General features: G+C 45.3%; 1 protein-coding gene across 1 annotated transcript in view; it reads left to right on the top strand.

Moving 5' to 3' along the window:
- Nucleotides 1-1351: 1351 nt before the first annotated feature.
- ANO4 (anoctamin 4) overlaps nucleotides 1352-21685 on the top strand; it is a 387697-nt gene continuing 367363 nt past the window's right edge. The window contains exons 1-3 of the mRNA XM_090041055.1: nucleotides 1352-1741; nucleotides 9651-9731; nucleotides 14835-15071. Of these exons, the coding sequence (XP_089897181.1) occupies nucleotides 1540-1741; nucleotides 9651-9731; nucleotides 14835-15071 (520 nt within the window). The 5' untranslated portion in view covers nucleotides 1352-1539. The remainder of the gene's footprint in view (nucleotides 1742-9650; nucleotides 9732-14834; nucleotides 15072-21685) is intronic.

Raw genomic sequence — 21685 nt, 5'->3', positions numbered from 1 at the left:
GCATACTGCCCAGGGGAGATGGCGTGGCCTGGCCCCAATCCAGCCATGGGGAGAGGAACATGGCCAGCTGTGGGGCGTGGCCCAGCTCCAACCCACTGTGCAAGGCTTGAGGTTTGGGAATTTGGTAGGGGAGGAGGTAGCAGTATTAATTGTAACTGCTCCCCCACTGCCAAATTTCTGGACCTGTAGAAAGCCCTGTGGTCCAGATGTGATAGTTCTATGGGCCACATTTGGCCCATGGGCTGGAGACTCAGAACTGCTGGAATTGGGTAGATTTTAATGAGCCATGAAGTCAGTTGCCTCCCTGAATAGAAATGCTGCTGCCACTGCCAGGCATTTATTTTTAAATTTTGGGTGGAACAGGAATTAAAGCTGCACCAGCTGCATCACTGACCCCCCCACCCCCCGGATCCACCCTTGAGCATATATATAAATGTTTATGTGTTTAACCAAAGGTTTGTGGCTTCAACCCAAACCATTTCCCTGTATTTTTGGTTATACAATATTCTTTATAAAGAGACTATTTGAAAATGCTGTAGGCATGTTTTAAAGAACAAAAATAGTTGAGTTTTTCTAAGTAGATAAAGAGGTCAGGAGATACGGAAATTAAGTGTTCAAGTCCCCAGGACTGCTTTGAAGATATCAGCCAAAGATTATAGTTCCAGTGCTTGCTAGTGCCATATCTTGCCTATATGAGCAGTGACCCAAATGCAGAACTTAGGAAAATTTTCACAGCTCACTGAAGTTTGTGGTAAGACAGGGAGCAGAAATTTGGGCAGTAGAGAAGCTGAAGAAAATGCTCAGTCAGCTTTGTTAGCCAGTAGCTGAATATCCATAATAAGGTTTCAGAATAAAGTAAGCAACACATTTTCTAACTGCAAAATCTGAAAGGAATAAACTGCAGAGCTTGTGGCTGGGAGCATTAGGGACAAAATTCCCTAATTGCTTGTATAGTGCAATTGAAGTCAACGGACTTATGTTATTGATGAATTAAACTTCAAAGGTCTCACAGGGAACTAACCAAATACCAGTAGGTAATACAGAAATAAAACTTCCTTGGTGACATGGGGATTTGAGCTATGCGAAAAGGTCCTGCCTAATTATTCTTTCTCTGCCCACATACTGCTTTTGTAAGAACACAGCTGGATCATTCAACAGCTGCTCTGTCTAATCAAGCCAGAGAACTGTGCCTGGATTATATTAAATAACCGTATTATGGGCATCATTCATTCTACAAGACCTTGGAAAGAGGATTTTCTGCAGAGAAGGTTGTTAGAAGGAACAGAGCTTTTCTTGTCCTTTTTGCAGATCTGTAGTCTATGGTATCTCCCCCCCGCCCCATTAGAATGAAGTTCCCTACAGAGATCCACAACAGAATAACCTTTCCTGGAGCAGCAGCAACAGCAGCAATCATCTGTACCACGTGAAAGGAAAGCAGCTATCACACTACCTTGCCTGCTGAAGGAGAAAGGTGTGTCTTACTGCTGGGATCAAGACTATTAGGCAGAAACCTTTAAATGGCAGGATTGTGCCCATAGCATGTGGCCAGCTTGTACCTTGCAGGCTGCAGGAGGTGGCTGGACCCCATGTACGAGATTCCAGCCAGGTAGCAGCACAAGGGAAAAAAGAAACTGCAAGATGGGGGCTGCCCAGAAGCCAGCAAATAGGCGTAAGCTTCAAGCACGCCGAGCAGACCTAGCAGCCTTCTGCAAACCTGCCAACAGTCCAGCCCGGAGCCAAGGTAGGATGGTTTCATTGGCTGTAATACAGTATAGGGTATTTTCTTATTACTGGGTAGGATAGTCCCTAATTACTGTATTTGGGGTCTATGGAGGGTGGCAGTTGGCTGAACTTTGTGCCTGGGTGTGTGTGACCACTGTGTCAGGGACATAACGGTTTATGGGATCACTGTCTCATGGCTATTGGGAAGGGTAAAAAACTCTGCACCTTAAGGGTGTTATGCATAGAAGTCCGTGATGGAGCAAAGGGGGGGGGAGGGATCTTAAGCAGAACCACCAATTCCAAGGTGCAGAGCTAGTCACCTCTAAGAACATAAAGAGAGAAATCCATGGAATGAGTTTCAGATCTGTCCTATGTGACTTGCCCAAGCAATAGTTAAAAAGTGGTTGTGTAGTAAGGGAACTTGAGTCTTGAAGGGTTGAGGAGGGAAAAATCACTTGCATCCATTTCACAGAGAGATGGTGTGTTTCAGAACTACGCCAAAAAAAGCTGTTGGGAATTTTCAGCATGGGTAAGTTCAGCCTTGTCGAGGGAAATTGTTCCCCATAATGTTTGCAATTTGATGTAGCTCATCTCTTTCTAGTGAAGGATGCATTTGTCTCTTTTTTTTCTCTATAAGGCATGACTGCATTTAAATACATACAGGAACATTGAGGTTACAGTGGGGATAAAGCTTGTAAATTCACAACCGCAGTTAAGCTTGCTGTTTCCAGTGACAAGTTTTGCTATGCTGGAAAGCAGTCCACTTAATCACTTTTCAACAACTTTGTCTTTTGCCTTTGGGTTGAGAAACTGCATTAGGAACTAGACCAGTGGTTCTCAACCTTTTTAGACTCAGGGCATCCCCCAGAAAATGCCAGCTTTTAGTTTTCACTTGTTTTTTTTAAAACAAAAAAATACAGTACTAGAGCAGTTCTGCTGCAAAGAACTCAGAAAGATCACAATAGGTCTGGATGTTTTTAACACTATGGCTTCCTATTTGAAACCTCTGGATTTATCTTGTGAATCATACCTGGAGAATCATGTTTGTACACCTAATGGTAGTAACATGGTGGGGCACACCGTTGCACCCTGGCTGAGAGTGACTGAACTGGACATTCAGTTGTTGCTTTATCATAATATAGACACACCTTATTAAAAGGTAATATGTGATTACTGTATGACTTAGCTCTACCCCACTTCAAACACAGTGCTCTAGGGAAGCTCCAGGTTTACTGTTGGTTGGTAGTGTGAAGCCAACAGAAGCAGTGTATGCATATATCATGCAGGGTGATGCATCCCTCCATTATGTTCCCAAGGTTATCAGATTCCCTGCCATCCTCAGTGATCCGTAGGCTTATGCTTAGTTTGAAAGTTCAAGACTGATATATATTTTGGAACATTTAGAATGCTTAAGATTTATGTTTGCCAATCAGTGTATATACTGCTTGTCCTTATAACCTTTTTGGGAAAAAGGTTTTTTTATGACTTCATGCAGCTTCTGTTTTGGCTTTGTAGTTTAACTCTTTACTTGTCATATTACCTTTCATTCCAGAGGGACCTAATGCATGTGCCAAACTGTTGGAGGAATCATGGTAGTAACACTTAAAAGGTGTAGGACTATATACAAATGAAATGGCACAAAATGTGCACAGACATGGTATTTTCTGTCAGATTCAGCTGCTTGTTGCTATAAAGCCCTTGAAAGCATGGGATGTGGTGAATATTGTTGGTTAAGTTGTGTATACACTTTCATTAGGAAGATGAATTAAGGGGTATTTAAAGTCTGTAGCATCTGTTTTAATACCAATACATAATAACTCTAATATTAGATTAATTTACTTCATTTATGAACTTTAGGTAGTATATTCATTCAGGACTTCTTAATTTCAGCCAGTCTGTTTATGAACTGCTTAGAGTTCATTCATGTAATCCCTGGCAGAGACAACTCCCAGTGAAGGCAGTATTTTGTGCTATGGCTGAGCACTGGCAGGGAACAGATAACGTAGTGGCTTTAAACCAGGTTTGCCAGGGGGTGGAGACCAAATCCCTGAGGTAAGTAGGGAAGCGGGAGACCTGGAGGAAGAGCAAGCAGGAGGGGGTAACAGGGGAGATGCTCTCATACTTCCTGAGAAATCGGGGCAATCGACTAGTGTCGTACACGAATGCACAGAGCCTTAGAAACAAGCAGGAAGAATTGGAAGTCCTTGCACAGTCATGGAACTATGAAGCAATTAGAATAACAGAGACCTGGGATAGCTCACATGACTGCAGCACTGTCATGGATGGGTACAAACTGTTCAGGAAAGACAGGCAGGGGAGAAGAGGAGGAGGAGTTGTTCTTTGTATAAAACAGATGTATGATTGCTCAGAGATCCAGTATGGAACTGGAGATAGGCCCGTTGAAAGTTTCTGGTTTAAGGTTAGAGGAGAGAGCAACAAGGGTAATGTTGTGGTTGGGGCCTGTTATAAACTACCAGATCAGGAGGAAGTGGTGAAGGAGGCTTTCTTCAAACAGCTAGCAGAAGTTTCCCAGTCACAAGCTTTGGTTCTCATGGGGGACTTCAGATCACCCTGACAACTGCTGGGATGACAATACAGCAGTGCACAGGCAATCCAGGAAGTTTTTGGAGAGTGTTGGGGACAACTTCCTGGTGTAAGTGCTGGAGCGGATAACCAGGGACCATGCTGTTCTTGACCTGCTGCTCGCAAACAGGGAAGATTTGGTGGGTAATGTAGTGATGGATGGCAACTTGGACAGCAGTAACAAGATGATTGAGTTCAGGATCCTGAGGAAAGGAAGGATGCAGAGTAAGGAGCCTGGACTTTAGAAAAGGAGACTTTGACTCACTCAGGGAACTCATGGGCAAGATCCCCTGGGAAGCCGGTCTGAGGGAAAGAAGAGTCCAGGAGAGCTGTCTGTACTACAGGAAGCCTTACCATCTTATACGTGCAGGAACAAACCATCCCAATGCATAGGAAGACTAGTAAGTATGGCAGAAGACCAGTTTGGCTTAGCAGGGAATTCTTCAGTAAACTAAGTCGCAAAAAAGAAGCTTATAAGATCTGGAAACATGAACAAAGAAATAGGAAGGAGTTATAAGACCATTGCTCAGGCAAGCAGGCATGAAGTCAGGGAGGCCAAAGTGCAATTGGAGTTGCAGGCTAGCAAGGGATGTGAAGCATAACAAGAAGGTTTTTCTACAAGTATGTCAGTAGTAAGAGGAGAATCAGGGAAGGTGTAGGTCTGTTACTGAATAGGGGAGCCAAACTTTGACAGAGAATACAGAAAATGCTGAAGTCCTCAGTGTCTTCTTTGCCTCAGTCTTCACAGGCAAGGTCAGCTGCCAGACTACTGCACTAGACAGCACCATTTTGGTAGGAGGTAAGAAGCCCTCAGTGGTGAAAGAACAGGTTAGGGACTGTGCCCGTCTTGCTTTGAGTATCCATTCATGTGCCACTCTGGCATGGGCACCTGGTGGTGGATGTGGGGAAGCTTTGTGCAACCTCTGACAGGAGCTCCAATCACCCCGGGGAAGGCCCCAGAACTCACCTGCCATGACTTTGAGTGTCTTTTTCAGTGGTGGGGTCTTCCGTTGGCGGTCCCTCAAGGTTGGCTGTTCTGCTTGACAAATATTTGCAGGGCTCCACCTCCCCTACACCCCTTCCATAAGCCAACCTCCAACCAGCCACCTGATCTTAGTGCAGTCGCCCTCCAGTCTTGATGAGTCTCACCCGTCACTTGATCTCAGGTATTGGGTCTACTCCTTGTCTTCCCAATGGACCCTGGGTCCGGTAGATATTCCCCTCTCCTGCAGGTCTCTTCTGCTCTCTGCCAGTCTTCTGTCATTTCTTCTGGGCGGTTCTTTAATGTACAACCTTTGCCTGGATCTCTCAACCAAGAGTTGCAAGCAAGTAAAATAAAACAACAAAATAAAACTGGAGACAACTGAGGAATGGTACTGGTCAGGGGGAAACAAAAGGCAGGACACCAGAGAGAGAGAAAGAAAGAGAAAAAGAAAAGGCAGATACGCAAAAAAAAGAAATATTAGGTGGAACTGCCGTAGTATATTGTCTCTTCCCTAGATCCTGTGCCCTGCTGCATCCCCTGATGCTGATCTGCTCTCTGCTGGATAAGAGATTCTCATACCTCTCTCTCTGGGTTAATTTACTTGCCACAATCCAGTATGTAAGCTTCCAGTATGGGGAGTGTCCACCATCCCTCGTGCTTTTCCCTGTTCTTCTTGGAGTGAGGTCTCTTCCTCGCACCAGTGCTGCCCATGACTGGTGTAGGGCTTTTCAGCAGCTGTTGCTCCCTCAGCATTCCTGCCCACTTGGATCTATCTTTGTCTTGCTGGTGCGGGCCGCCATTGGCGTGGAGAGCATCCACAGCCTCCACTGCCTCTCCCATTCTCCCTCGCTTCCAGGGCCAATGTGGTCCCTATTTTCAAGAAGGGGAGGAAGGAGGATCCAAGTAATTATAGGCTAGTCAGTCTCACCTCCATCGTTGGAAAGGTCTTGAAAAGATTATAAAGGATCATATTTGTGGGAGTCCAGCGGGAAAAATAATGCAGCAGGGAAACCAGCATTGATTTGTAGTAGGTAGATCATGCCTGACCAATCTAGTTTTGTTTTATGACAGGGTCACAAAATGCTTAGATGCAGGAGTAGAGGTGGATGTCAGTTTTTTGGACTTTAGCAAGGCTTTTGATACGGTATCTCATCCTATTCTCAAAAATAGATGAAGAGGCTGTGACACAGAAGTTTACACAGTCTGGTGGGTGGCAAATTGGCTTAGTGGTTACACCCAGAGAGTGGTAGTAGATGGGTTGGTATCGACCTGTAAGGATGTGGGTAGGGGGGTCCCGCGGGGTTCAGTCCTTGGACCTGTACTCTTCAATATCTTCATCAGTGACTTAGATGTGGGTGTGAAGTGGACTCTATCCAAGCTTGTGGACAATATTAAATTGTGGGGTGAAGCGCACACTCCGGAAGGTAGGGAACAATTGCAGGCAGACCTGGACAGGTTAGAAAAGTGGGCAGCACACAGTAGGAAGCAGTACAACAAGGCGAAGTGCAGAATGCTGCACCTAGGGCACAAAAATATCCAGCACATCTACTGGTTGGGAAGTGACCCTCTCAGCAGCACAGAAGCAGAAAGGGATCTTGGAGTCATAGTGGACTCCACAATAAATACGAGGAGTCAGTGTGATGAAATCATCAGCAAAGCTAACTGCAATTTATCATGCATCAGCAGATGCATGACAAATAGAACCAAGGAGATGATACTTCCCTCTATGCAGCATTGGTCAGACTGCAGTTGGACTACTGCATCCAGTTTTGGGTGCTGTACTTCAAGAAGGATGTTGATAGATTCGAGAGAGTCCAGAGGAGGGCAACTCATATGGTTAGGGGCTTACAGGACAAGCCCTATGAGGAGAGGCTGAAGGACCTGAACCTCTTCGGCCTCTGCAAGAGAAGGCTGAGAGGTGATCATGTGTCCACCTACAAATTCATTAGAGGGCAGAGTAAGGGATCAGAGATGCTCTGTTCACCAGGCCACCTCTTGGGTAACAAGGAACAATCATCACAAACTGACAGAGAACAGATTTAAGCTAGACATCAGGAAAAACTTCTACATGGTAAGGGTGGCCAAAATTTGGAATGGGCTTTCAAGGGAGGTGGTGCTTTCCCCTACCTTGCAGATCTTTAAGAGAAGGCTGGATAGGCATCAGCTGGGTTCATCTGACCCCAGAACTCTTTCCTGCCTAGGCAGGGGGTTGGACTTGATGATTTGTTGGTCCCTTCCGACCCTAGCATCTATGAATCTACGAACAGGGTCCAGACGATCTCCACCCTAGAGTACTAAAGGAATTGGCTGAGGTCATTGCAGGACCCCTGGCACGGCTTTACGAGCATTCGTGGTGCTCTGGTGTGGTGCCAGAGGACTGGAAGAGGGCCAACGTGGTTCCCATCTTCAAAAAGGGTAAGAAGGAGGACCCGGGACACTATAGGCCAGTTAGTCTTACTTCGATCCTAGGCAAGCTGTTCAAGAAAATTATTCTGGCACACATCCACAAGGGGCCAGCAGGGGATTTCATCCTTAGGGGCAACCAACAAGGGTTCATCAGTGGCAGGTCCTGTCAGACCAACCTGGTGGCCTTCTATGATCGGATCACCAAATCCTTAGATGCAGGGGTAGCAGTGGACATAGTCTTCCTGGACTTTTGGAAGGCCTTCGACACTGTCTCTCACCCCGTTCTCATTAAGAAACTGGGGGACTGTGGTGTCGACACCCACACAATCAATTGGGTCACCAGCTAGCTGGAGGGCTGCACCCAGAGAGTGGTGGTGGACAGGTCATTTTTGACTTGGAGGGATGTGGGCAGTGGGGTTCTGCAGAGCTCGGTCCTCGGGCCCACACTGTTCAACATCTTCATCAGTGACTTGGACGAGGGGGTAAAAAGCACCCTGTTCAAATTTGCTGATGACACTAAGACGTGGGGGGATGTGGGCATGCTAGAAGGGAGGAACAGGCTACAGTCGGACCTAGGCAGGTTACAGGGGTGGGCAGATGAAAACAGGATGGGACTCAGCACTGACAAGTGCAAGGTGCTGCACCTGGGGAGGAACAACTGGCACCATACCTACAGGTTGGAGAATTTCCTTCTTGTCAGTACAGAGGCGGAAAAGGATCTTGGAGTCATCATTGACTCCAAGATGAACTTGGGCCGGCAGTGTGGGGAGGCAGTCAGAAAGGCCAACCGCACCTTGTCATGCATCCACAGATGCTTCTTGAGCAGGTCCAAGGAGGTGATCCTCCCCCTCTATGCGGCACTGGTCAGGCTGCAGCTGGAGTACTGCGTCCAGTTCTGGGCACCACACTTCAAGAGGGATGTGGACAACATGGACAGGGTCCAGAGGAGGGCAACTTGCATGATCAGGGGGCAGCAGGGCAGGCCCTATGAGGACAGGCTACGGGACCTGAACCTGTTCAGCCTCCACAAGAGAAGGCTGAGGGGGGATCTAGTGGCCTGTTACAAACTAGTCAGGGGGGATCAGCAGGCATTGGGGGAGTCCCTGTTCCCCCGAGCACTGCCAGGAGTGACCAGGAATAACGGTCACAAGCTGGCAGAGGGTAGGTTTAGGCTAGATATCAGGAGGCGCTACTTCACTGTCAGGGCGGCTAGGATCTGGAACCAACTTCCAAGAGAAGTGGTGCTGGCTCCTACCCTGGGGGTCTTTAAGAGGAAGTTAGATGAACACCTTGCTGGGGTTGTTTGACCCCAGTAATCTTTCCTGCCATGGTAGGGGGTCGGACTAGATGATCTACTCAGGTCCCTTCCAACCCCAGAAACTATGAAACTATGAAACATTCTCACAGACAAACTAAGGAAGTATGGGCTGGATGAATGGACTGTAAGGTGGATGGGAAACTGGTTGGAGCACTGGGCTTAGAGGGTAGTAATCAATGGCTCAATGTCTAGTTGGTAGCCGGTATCAAGTGGAGTGCCCCAGGGTTGGCTCTGGAGCCTGTTTTGTTCAATGTCTTCATCAGCAACCTGAAAGATGATATAGAGTGTACCCTCAGCAAGTTTGCAGATGACACCGAACCAGGGTGAGTTCTAGGTAAAGAAAGCCCTATAAAATTGTGATGCTTTACTGCAAAGCTAATCAGTCAACTCTGCAGTAAAGCATACATATAGATGCACCCAGTTTGTAGTATGATGCGGGCCCTAATCCCTGAAGCATTAGTCCAATACCCATAATAAATTATTGTCCCACACACATGAATTGCCCTTTAAAGGTATGTGAACATCCTAAACCTTTTTTCTATTTGAGTAAGAAAGAATATTATCTCACTCCATTTGCTAATTACATTGTTCATTCTTTTATTGATTTCTTTCCCTCTCTCTCTCTCTTTTTTTTAGCAGATCATGTTACTAAGAGAGGCAATTATTATTTCTCAGTGGGAACCAGATACCACAGTTGTAGCAGCCAGATCACAGTAGGTGAGAGATACATGAAAGTGCTTTTCATTTTGCTTAAAATAAATGTTCCATATATAAATTAAATATATGATTAATGAGTCATATTTCTCGATGTGCCAGTTTAACCTGAAGTGTGTAACTTTATGACAAATTTTCGTGATTTGTGATGGTTTAATTATATTTCCCAATGGACAGTAACCGGCATAACTTGAACGTTTGTTGTCAGTAGCCTTAATGGTTCTTAAAATGGAATAGAATGGTGCATGGGGATGGGCAGAAGAATGTGACTCTGTAGCTTGTTTAAACGTCTGATCCACAGGATCAAGATCTTATTTTAGTCTTCAGGGCCATTAGACTGGCACCTTTCACAATGGAGGGATAGAAGAAGTAATCATTAACCTCAATATTTACAGCATTACTATTTAGTTCAGTGTTTCTCAACCTTTTTAAACTCAGGGCACCCTTCAATAGACCCAAGACACACCTTGGAAGGTGCTAGCTCTTCATTTTCACTCAATTTTTGACTATAAGAGCAAGTCTGCTAATATTGTGTAGCACCCTTCAACACCCTTGATAGAATCTCAGAGCACCTGAAGGTGCCACAACATCCTGATTGAGAACCACTGATTTAGTTTGTAGCAATAACATGTTTTAATCCATTGAACTGTTCCAAGAGACACCTGCTTCTATCTCCATGATGGCTATGTATGTATTAGAAGCCAGCAATATGTGTAAATAGTTCAGCTCATTCTTTTCAATTGCTTTTGTTCTGTATTTGTGAATGTTGAATTTAAACTCCTGCTGTGCTCCTCATACACATAAGTGTCTCTCTTAAAAGTCTCCTCCTTCAGTTGCCTTTAATAAATCCTAAGGATGTGAACTCACAACGTGTATATTTTGAGGAAATTAACCTTAGGTTTTACCCCAGAGTAAATTACTTGTTAGTGAAGGAGCTAGTAATAGGCTCCTTGCATTGAGCCAAAAGGTTTTCTTTCCCATGATGAAATAAATTAGAATTGTGAATACACAATTGTAGCACATGAGGGTTCCAGGGATGGCCATGACACCCATTACAGGCTCCACAACCATGCCCCACTCCACCCCTAGGGCACCTTCCTGTTTCACCTGCTATGCCTTGATGGAATAATGATAAATAGGGAGGTTGCCCACTGAACCCTCACTAGGGTCCCCGGCACCCTATTAGTCCTCACTGATCCTTGGCCCCTTGCTGGGTCTCTGTAGGCCCAGGCCCCTTGTTCGGCCTTTATTGTCAACTCTGCCTGGCAGGGCACCCAAAATCTTAAGTGCTGATTGCATGACTCCAAATCCTCTCCTACACCATGCCCCATGCCTCACAGGTGGTACTGTAATGTTGTTCCCTTTAGTGGGGCTTTGTCCTCCTTGTCTCTGCCCCTTTACTTTACCTAGGCCTTCTAGCCTGGGCCCACTATATCAGACCTGGCTTTGAGGCACTAGTTCTTTCTGGTCACTGGCTCTGTGGCCCCTGTCTGCTGCGTCCCAGGACCCTGCACATCTGTGCCCCAATGGCACCAGGACCCTAGCACCTGCCTCACTGCTGGCTTGCAGTCTCTGCCCACTCTGGACTCAATAACTGCTTAAGCCTTGAGCCTGCTCCTGGCATGGCTCCAAGCTATCATGTGCCTCTCAGGCACTAATGGGACTTCCTTAACCCCCCCTTACAGCCCCATCTCAAAGCTCTGGTTTAAACACAACATAAACACAAGCCCCCAGGCTACAACATAAATCACAACAGTGAAGGTAGTCCTTTGCCCCTTTAAAAGGGCAAACCTTCCTTCACCCTTGAGCCAACATACTTCCTATCCTGGCTCCTTGTGAGCTCCCCAAGTTTAAGTGTTCTTCCAGGCAGCAGAGCAATCCAACTTCTTCTAGGCAGGACCTCCTTCCCCTTCAGCTGACAGGGAGTGCCCTGTCCCTACCCCCCACCCCCAGCCAGTCAGAGCCTTGGGCTTATAAATTCCCAGGGCCCTGCCTACCTCTGGTAAGCCGACTGCCCACAGGTGCCTGCTAATTGCTGCATTTGCCTATTGCCCTGGTGACGTACAGCTGCTACATCCTGCCTAGCCTGCAGGGCTCCCTGGCTAGACATTTACTCTTAAAGAACCAGAGCCCCCAGGCTCTCTGTTACACCAGTGCATATACTTTCCAAGGGTACCAACCAACAGCATTGGTTTAATGCTATTTCATGTGTCTGCTTCACTTTTACTCCAGAATGAATTCCTTTGAAGTAAGGATGTTGTGTGTCTGCATCCTGAGTATTTTTTCTTCATCTGCAATGGTGGTCATGTCACTGTTCATCTTTTTCTCCAGCTTATAAATATATACTAGTGATGGGCCCCATAGGCAGAGGGAGAAAAAATTATTTGGGGAGGGAGGCTGAGCATGTGCATGCATGTGTACAAGCCCTCCACCCCCAGCAGGTAAGTCTGTGGGGGAAGGGGAGGGGGAAGACTTTGGGGGGCAGATGAAAGCCCCAGTGGCAAGGTAGGGAGTAGGGCACAGGCTTACCCACTCACCCCAGCCCCTGCTCCTGCCTGTGCCCCGCTCCCTCCCTCACTGCTGGGGCCTTGATCTTCACCCCTCCCCCATGGTGGTGAGGGAGAAAGTGGGGCTGAGACAGGGCGCACGACCGAGCCATGAGTGGCTCATCTGGGGGTACCCAGTGCAAGGAGGGGATGGCAGCTCCCACCACTGCGAGCACCCCAGGAGGGCATGGGGGCCATGTGTCCAGGAGCTACACATGGGGTAAGGGTGGGCTGCGGGCTGGGACTGAGCTCTTCCCAGCAGCGGGTTGGGCTGCATTGTGCCTGGAGCAGGTGGTGGTGGTTCTGGGAGTGGGGGCTACAGCAAATTTTGGGGTGGCTGCAGCCTCCCAGTAACCCTCCCTCCCAGCACTGCCACCACCTGCCCTGAACACAGCCTAGCCCAACTCCCCACACTGAGAAGAGCCCAGTGCAGCCTCAGCCCTAGCCTTCAGTGGCAGCTCGCCCTGCCCTGTGCAGATCCAGGGGCACCCCCCCCCCCATGCCTCCCAGGTTGCGTGTAGCAGCAGGAGCCACGCCTGGTGGACCAGCCACTCATGGCTCAGTCCTGCACCCTGCCCTGGCTGTGCAGCATCTGCCCAGCCCCACTCCCTCCTTCACCGCTGCATGTGTACCCCTCCCAAGCCCTGCTGCAACTGGAAACCCTTGGCCAGGCTGCCTTGTGGCCCTATCGCTGCCCTGTGTTTTGGAGGGATAAGCCCCATTAACACCACCCTCCCTCCCTTCTGCCGCCTGTGGTAATGGCCAACCTTTTTGGCAGATGTGCCACAAATTAACCCTGCCCTCTACTCAGGTGCTGCTCTGATCACCTTTCCCTGCTTAATTTGCTGCTCTGCTTTCTGCTTTTTCCTCTCTCTGCCACTGCTTATCCCCTTTCTATTCTGCCTCCTCTCCCATATAGGATGTCCATGCCATTTGTGGCAGGTTGGCTACTCTTGACATATTAAACAACATTGGCATTAGATTAGGCACGCCTCTGAAATATCAGCTATGTTGAAAAATGGTTTTAACATCCAAGATGATGTTACACAAACTAAAATGAATAAGTTTGAGAGCAATTCATATGTTTTGGGCTGAGGAATTCTCTGTAAAGAGGTCCTTTATAAATGTCTTTTTGGCAGGCTATTGTGAACTGTTTCTTGTTACCCTTCAGAATACTGTGGGAAGTAGCCCAATGTAATTTCTCAAATATTAAAAATTACCTGTTGGTGACTAGGAAGCGATTGGATATGGAGTAGAACCAGAAAAATGGATGCTTTTAACAGCCTTATCTTTCCCAGGAACCCACAGGGATTACAAGATACTGCTAACAAATAAACAAAGAAACCAGTGATGGCACATGTAACTTGCAAACCTATGTCATATCATACTTGATTGTTTGTATGTTTTATCCCCATACAGTTTCTTTAGCCTCTGCCTAGTTTGTGAGCCCTCCAGATGTAGGGATTGTCTCATTTATGTTTCTATAGTGCCCAGCATAGCAAGGTCCCAAGCTAAAGTGGGACTTCTGGCACTATTATAATACAAAAATGTATTATGATACCATTATTAATAATAATAGGGCTTAAACCATGGAAGCACCCCATTCTAAATCTGCAGCATATTAACCTTTTCCATTAAAGAGAGGATGGTAATTTGCTGCACTTGTCATACCAAAAATTATCAAGTTTCCAGTTACAGAATCACAGCTGAAGACCTTTCTACAGACTTTATTTACACAGACAAACTGTTAAGTATATTAATACAGTTGAAGTGAGCAGTTGACCTAGCATAGATGGTTCTATTAGTATAGACTTAATTATACCAGCTTCACTCCCATATGGGAAAACATGCCGCTCCTCTATACCAGTGGGTCTCAAATTTTAGACTCATGGCTGCCCTTGTCAGACTCAAGAAACCCCTTTTCAAAACCAGTATTTATTACAGTGGTTACCTCCTTGCAGAAGGACCAGGAAGTGTGGGGACAAGAGCAACCAGACAGGGACAGCCTGAGCTTGCCCTCATCTGCTTATCTCCTTGTATCTCATGTGCCTCCTCACATTTCCTGTGGCACCACAGGGTACCCTGGCAGCCTGGCTGAGAGTCACTGTTGTATATAGTACCTTTTATGCCACTGTAGTTGCATCTGTACTAGATGTTGTACAGTCCTGACTTTTTTGGATGACAAAATTGCACCTAGAACCAAAATGGTTAAAGTAGAAATAAATGTGGAGATAAGGGTGGAAGCACAGATAAAAACTTAAAAGCCTGCAGACACCATATTGAAAATTTGATGAAGATATTTAAGGTAAGTTTGGAAGTAAAGAATGAGAAGGCAGGTATTGAAAGGATATGGTGGGTATAATTCCACTGATTTAAGTGACGTTATGTTAGAAACAAACCTGGCTCAATATTATTAAAATTCCTGATCTGTACTCTTCCCTGAAAAGGGGAGAGGCCTATTTAAATGTTAAAATATAAATATCAATATGATTACTCAATTAAAAAAATATTGGCTATAGAACAAACCAGTGTATATCTAACCTTAAATGTTTGCTTCCAGATTACGATGCTGTCAGCCCATTTGCAGTAGGACATTCTCACTGGAAAAATCCTTATGCACATGGTGGCCCTCATCTGCCCCTCACCATCTCCAAAGATGCTAGCATTTCTGCATATCGGTCTTTTGTGCCACAGATTGACCTAACAGCTCCTTTATCCTGCCCAGCTTCACTATCTATCACTCCAGTGCCTTCTTACAGCAGTAGCAGCCAAGAAACCCTGAGTCAAGACTACACAGGTAAATTATTCTTTTTCTCTTCAGGACCTAGTCCAACCAGCAGTTTAAATACACAAACTAAGAAATTGTTTTTGTTGCTATAGATTCACTGCTGAAACTATCATTGATTTCAGCGGAAGGATGACAGGGCCATAAGGACTGCATCCTCAATCCTCACTCTCGTTTTATTTTAGAAAATAGTTCTTTTGATGTAAATGTCCCCACAATAATGATAACATATTTTGAATAATATCAAGATGGCCAAATAACTTCTTTGTTAATCTAAATCAAAGATTTTCAACCTGGGGTTGCAAATGGATACCAGGGACCATGTTTGCAGGGAGAGGGATGAGGGATGTCAGCTTGATTAAAGGCAAGAGAGATCCCAGTATGGAAAAAATAGAGAATTGCTGAACCTGATGCTTCAGCCCAGTTGCCCCTGGCTTGAAGTGATTTTTAACATTAGATTGTATTTACTTTAAAAAAAAAATGTATATATTGAAACATATATTGGTTTTAGTCTGTCTGTAATAAACTTCAGAGACTATTATAATTTGTGTTACTGCTGCTGCAGTGTTAATATCTAATACATAATTAACACTATAATTAGAGTGACTGATGAGAAAACTAAAGTATGCAGAAAAAGAGTAATGGGCACTAAAAGCTCTGTGGAAGAGCTGAAATCCCAAGAAATCTTACCTTGCACATGTCACAGGATATACGCAGTAGGACGGTAGAAAGCTTTGGTCACCGTTTCAATTTGGAAAAGATTCAACCCGATTCAGTAGCTGAATCTTCAAGTCTGAATTCATTCGGGAGACTCATTAATTTTTCTGAATTAAATTGGAAGTCTCTGATTTGATTTGGAGAGATTCTATGATTGGCCATAGACGCAGCTTTATATGTTGTTTCCTACATACCTTGAGGTACCAGGCATGGCTCGTGAACACGGAGATGGTGGGGTGGATGGAGCATCCCATGGGGGCAGGGTCCCTCTGCGCACTTTATGGCTGACCCGGAAGTGGTCCACCACAGAGCACACAGAGCTCGGCAATGGTACCTCCTGGGTCTGGGGGGGGCACTTGGAGTCACCCTACAGCTGATCACCGAGCTGGGAGGTGCGGGGGGGGCTCCACTTCCAGAGGTACTTCCGGTCCACTTCTGGGTCTGCCACTAAGTGTGTGGGAACCCCCTGTGCTCCCGTGGCATGCTCCATCCGCCCCATTATCTCAGCGTTCACGAGCTGCACCTGGTACCTTGAGATACGTAGAAAAAACATATTAACTGAATCGCTGATTCTCCAAATCAGAATTGAATCTTCAGATTCAGCCAGATTGAATCAAGATAGTAATCTGAATCAGCTAATCGAATCACTGTCCCCCGAATTGGGCCGAATCCAAATCTGAATCTAATACTGCCTGCTTTGCACATCCCTAATACACAGCTGTCTTGTCTGGTGTGTGCCCTATGTGCTGCGCCCTGACTGTGTGGGGATTTTGGGGCACACAATATGGGGTCCCTGAACACAGCATTGCATTTCTTTCAGCTGAAAATCCCAGTTTCAAGCACTCCAGTTACTACTATGAATGCCTGATGTTCTCTTATACACTTAAAAGTGTTTAGGCATGTGCGAAGCATTCAGCACAAGGTTAAGGTTGTTGTTACTTTTAGCAGCTGTCTACATATATATTACTAATTAAGAGAAGTGTAAATCTGCAAAGCCCCTTTTCCCAGGACAGTGCATCATTAGCTGCCTAGATCCTGTGCTGCTGCCTGGAAACTTATTTGATATAACAGTTTACCCTGCCACCTCTTTTCGTGATAACAGCACAACTTCTGCTCAACTTCATAGCACATTAACTAGATGAGGAATAGTGATTCCTGTACTTTGTTATAAAGCTGTAATTGCTTTGTGTCAATGCATTAGAAAATCAATTAAATGTTACTCTTAACAGTTCACAAACACTGCCATCTAGAGGTTTTTTTATATGAAGGGAAAAATACTAGTGAAAAAAATGAACTCAAGTTGTAAAAATTCAGTAAAGGTCAGTAGGAAAACTAGTCACAGGGAGCAGACTTAAAATTAAAAAGTAAGGAATAGCACAAAAATTAGATTTCATTTCTGATACAATTAGTCAAGTGCAAATCACCATGTCCTTCTTTGAGTTTTAATTTGCAGCAGTCTTTCGTGAGCTCAGATCCACTGCACCTAAATATGGTTTTTTTTTATATTGAATGATTGTAATAATACTGATTTCTACACTACTTTATTTTAATTATTTGTAGTATCTGATGGACCAATGAGTATTAGGACCTCCTTACATTAAGAGCTGCTCAAACACGCGCACACAGACATATATCCTGCCATGTAGAACATAATATCTTCGAGATAAAACAGAATAATAAAGTATATCATGCAATCAAATGATCACTTGTTCCTGAGTCTAGATGAATGACTTGTAGGGGTGTGCAAAGAAGGCTGTATTTAATTCAGATTTGGCCCAAATTGGGGACAGTGATTTGATTAATTGATTTGGATCACTGTCCCCAATTTGATTCAGCCGAATCCAAATCTGAAAATTTGATGCTGATTCAGAGAATCAATGATTTAGCCATAGACACAGCTTTAAATGGTTTTTGTACATACCTTGAGTTACTAGCGCTGGGGTAAATGGAGCATCCCACAGGAGCATGGGGGCGGGCCCATGTGCTCAGCAGTGAACCTGGAAGTGGACCAGAAGTCTACTTCTGGGTCCACTGGGGAGCTCTCCAGGGGTCCCCCCCCGCAGCTCCCCATGGCTCAGCAATCAGCTGCGGGGGGACCCCAGGTGCTCTAGCAGACCCAGGAGGCACCAGTTGCCAAGCTGGGAGGGCGTGGGTGTGGGGTTGGGTGGGGGACCTGTGCACTGCCTGGCAGATCCGGAAATGAATCAAAAGTGCTTCTGGTCCATTTCCAGGTCTGCTGCCAAGCATGCTGGGGAGCCCCCCGCACTCCTGTGGGACTCTCCATTCACCCCAGCATCACAGCATTGATGAGCTGCCTGGTACCTTGAGGTATATAGAAAAAGCATTTAAAGCAGCGTCTATGTCCAAATCTCTGAATCTTTCCATAAGTCTCCAAATGGATTCAGAGGGTTCCAATTCAATTCAGAGAGATTAAAGGATTTCCTGATTTGATTCAGAGATTCAGCCACTGAATCAGGCCGAATCGCCATTGAATTGAATCAAGGACCGAAGCTTTGCACAGCCCTAATGACTTGCTGTAGCAGATTAGAATGTATTACATATGAACTCAGCACAGTGTGCATTCTCCGATAGGGGGTGCTGTGCTTAACTGAGCAGCTTAAGATACTGCATCTGCAGAAGACTCACCTGGTATATAGTCTCAAAATTAGTCCTCTCTTGGTTTCTTTTTAAAAAGGATAAGATAACAACTTTTGACCAGTGGAAAATACCTTGTCCAATTAAATCAGAAGGCAATTTTTCTATACGTAGAAAGTAAACAATTTAGAACACTATGACTTGTACTTGTATCTATCTAGGTCATTTTAGTCCCAAACAATCTGGGCAAGATGTTCATGAGAATCTGTTGGGCTGTTTAATGTAAAATACCATGGTACATTCATTTTCACAAAGTTGGTTATCTACTGTGGATTTACAACAGTCCCTTTATAGAATTTTGAAGAACTTCTTTGAAAAATAAACCAAGCAAAACCAAGCCATAATTAATCCTGTCTGTAATGTGGAGCTAAATTGTCTTTTAAAATGAAATTGTTCTCGTCCAATGACAGCTTCAGAAGTTACCCATTTTCTGTATGTAGATTGTCATTTTTTTTTTCACATCTAGATGCCAATTCTAGGTATAATGGCTTTGATATAAAATGTGGTTCATGGTGAAAATCAGGTATGTTTTAATTGAAAGTTTAATTGCAGTGGCAACACGTGAGTATGAATGCTTTATGCATTCTAAAAATACTCAGGCATAATTTATTACAAAATATTCAGTGTTGTTTCAGGGAATGAGAGGATAGGGTGGGAATGGGACTGCCTTTGTTTACATTTCTGTGTTGTATGGAAGGAGATGCTGTCACTGACAGTGAATTATTGACACAATTCGGTGTAGTGTAATATGATATGGTTCAAAGGATACTTCAGCTAATAGCATATAACTGCAACTAATAGCATTTGGATTACAGGTCCATTATGCGCCATCTCAGTAGGTATCTCAAATTTTGAATATGTTAATCTCATTTTAGTGTTCATGTTGCATTACAGTGTTCTACAATGATAAATAATTTCTAGAGCAGGGGTTGCATTCTGTCCTTGACTGTGGAAGCAGCATTTACCTTAAAATCAATTAATGAAATGAGCTTTAGTGAACAATCTTCCAATATTTGGCATAGCTGTCCTGCAGTAAACATTGCCTGGGCAAATTTCTTAATTTTAGAAGCTTGCATTTTTCTCCTTAGGCTCTGCTAAGTCACTAGGATATTCTTAATTACCATTACTGATAGGCTTTTTCATTTTTCCCCAACTGTCATTTTTGAGGCCTGCGAATAGGCCACAAACAGAAAATGATTGTGGCTTATTTCAACTCTGGGGGAATTTGGAATGGGTAGGATAACATGGACATCTGATTTATAGGGCTGTGCGAAGCTTCGGACCCTGCTTCAGATCCGGAGAAGCTTCGGACGCTTTGGCATCTGAAGCAGCATGTCTGGATCAAAGTTCTGGCTTTGTTAGGCTTTCCAAAGCAGTTCGGAGCTTCCGAAGCGCTTTGGAGCGGCTTCGGAGATCCAGCCATAGGGTATAATGGGGAATCAATGAAATATCTATAACTTCGTTGTTTTTTGTCTGATTTTGGATGAAATTTTCAGAGATTCTCTCTGCTGAGAGAATGAAGCCTGCCAAGTTTCAAGATCAGTGCAGGGGTTATGGGGGAACTACACCCCAAATTCTTGAAAGCAAAACTTGTGTCACATCTATGTGTTACAGCACGGGGGTGGGGGGGTGAAAACTGCAGGGGTAGTAGCCCCTGGTGAGATCACAAAGCCTGCCAAGTTTCAAGAAGATCGGTGCAGGGGTTTGCGGGGAACTGTGCCCCAAGCTGCTGACAGGCAAAACTCGTGACATGGGTGACCCTGTGTGTGTTAAGGTGCAGCAGGGTGAAAGCTGCGCTATGAAGCCTGCCAGCTGTCAAGGAGATAGGTTCAGGAGGATTCTGGGGCCCTGCACCTCTGGCTGCTGACAGGCAAAACTCGTGACATGGGTGCTTGTTTAACTGTGTCTGTCTTGGGGCCAGGGTAGGCGGGGCACTACTGCAGGCCTGGCTGCAGAGCTACTGTTACCAGTTATCAATCAATCATGATTCACTCAGGAACCAGCTCAATACACAGTACCTAGCTACTGTAGCCAGTTAATTAGCACCAATTAACACCTACAAAACCAGAGACTGAGGAGAGGAAATAATCAATACAGACAATCAGCTGCCCCAAGACAGAAACAGTCAGTTGCACAAGCACCCATGTCACGAGTTTTGCCTGTCAGCAGCCAGAGGTGCAGGGCCCCAGAACCCAGACCCCCTGCACCTATCTCCTTGACAGCTGACAGGCTTTGTGGCCACAGCAGCGGCTACTATCCCTGCAGCTTTCATCCTGCTGTGCCTTAACACACAGTGTCACCCATGGCACAAATTTGCTTGTCCGCAGCTTGAGGTGCAGTTTCCCCCAAACCATTGTACCTATCTCCTTGAAATTTGGCATGCTTTGTAGCCTGAGCAGGGGCCACCATCCCTAAGGACATGGGTGGCAAGGTTCTTTGAGTAGACGTTCTATCTTTTATTGAACCAAATGAGTAGGTGGGAAAAAGTTCTCAGCTAGCTTTTGGGTGCAGTCACTCGTCTTCAGGCATAGGAAGCCTTTGCTGTTCTGAGACTCCAAGGAATGAGATGAGCCTAAAAGTGTGACAGGATGTCAGTGAGAATGTAAATAGGTAGAAATTATGGGGAAAAAAGGTAAAGCAAAAAAGCCAATGCTGCGTAAGGGAGACTCTACACTGGTGGAATTTCAAGGTCGAAAAGAGGCTGGCTATGAAAAAGGAAAGACTAATGTGCCCTAAAATTTCCAGAAGACTCCAGGGGATGGGAGGAAGTGGCAAAGTAGCAACAGAGCACAGGACACTGTGGCTGAGGAAGCAGCATGCTTGGAGACTCGGAAGGTGTGGCAGAGCCAGGACTACAAGCAGCAGCAGGGCTCAAATATGGGAGCCCTGGCAGACAGCAATTAAGACTTTTTGGGACCATGGCCTGGTTGGGAGTCCCTCCAAGAGTTGTGGGAGGGTTTAAGGTTTGTCAAATGTATATATCATGGAATTAGTGTTCCCTACATATTACTTTTTCTTGGGTGATTTCACAACAGTGGCTGCGTCCACACAAATATAAACAAACACTAAATAACTGAAGTTATTGCACAGTAGCGTCACCGAATGGCTTTTTTGTGACACTGTGCAGTAGTTCATTCCTGCTGTGCAGTAGTATTGTGTCACAGTTCCTGTCATTCAACGCTCCTGCACAAGAGTAACGAGCTCATGCACAATCAGTGTCTTGTGTAAACATGGCCAGTGTCACTATTTATTAC

This window comes from Crocodylus siamensis, chromosome 4, assembly GCF_052110815.1.
Source record: "Crocodylus siamensis isolate JL-2025a chromosome 4, ASM5211081v1, whole genome shotgun sequence".
NCBI classification, from domain to species: Eukaryota; Metazoa; Chordata; order Crocodylia; family Crocodylidae; genus Crocodylus; species Crocodylus siamensis.
This window is presented reverse-complemented; position numbering and strand designations above follow the sequence as displayed.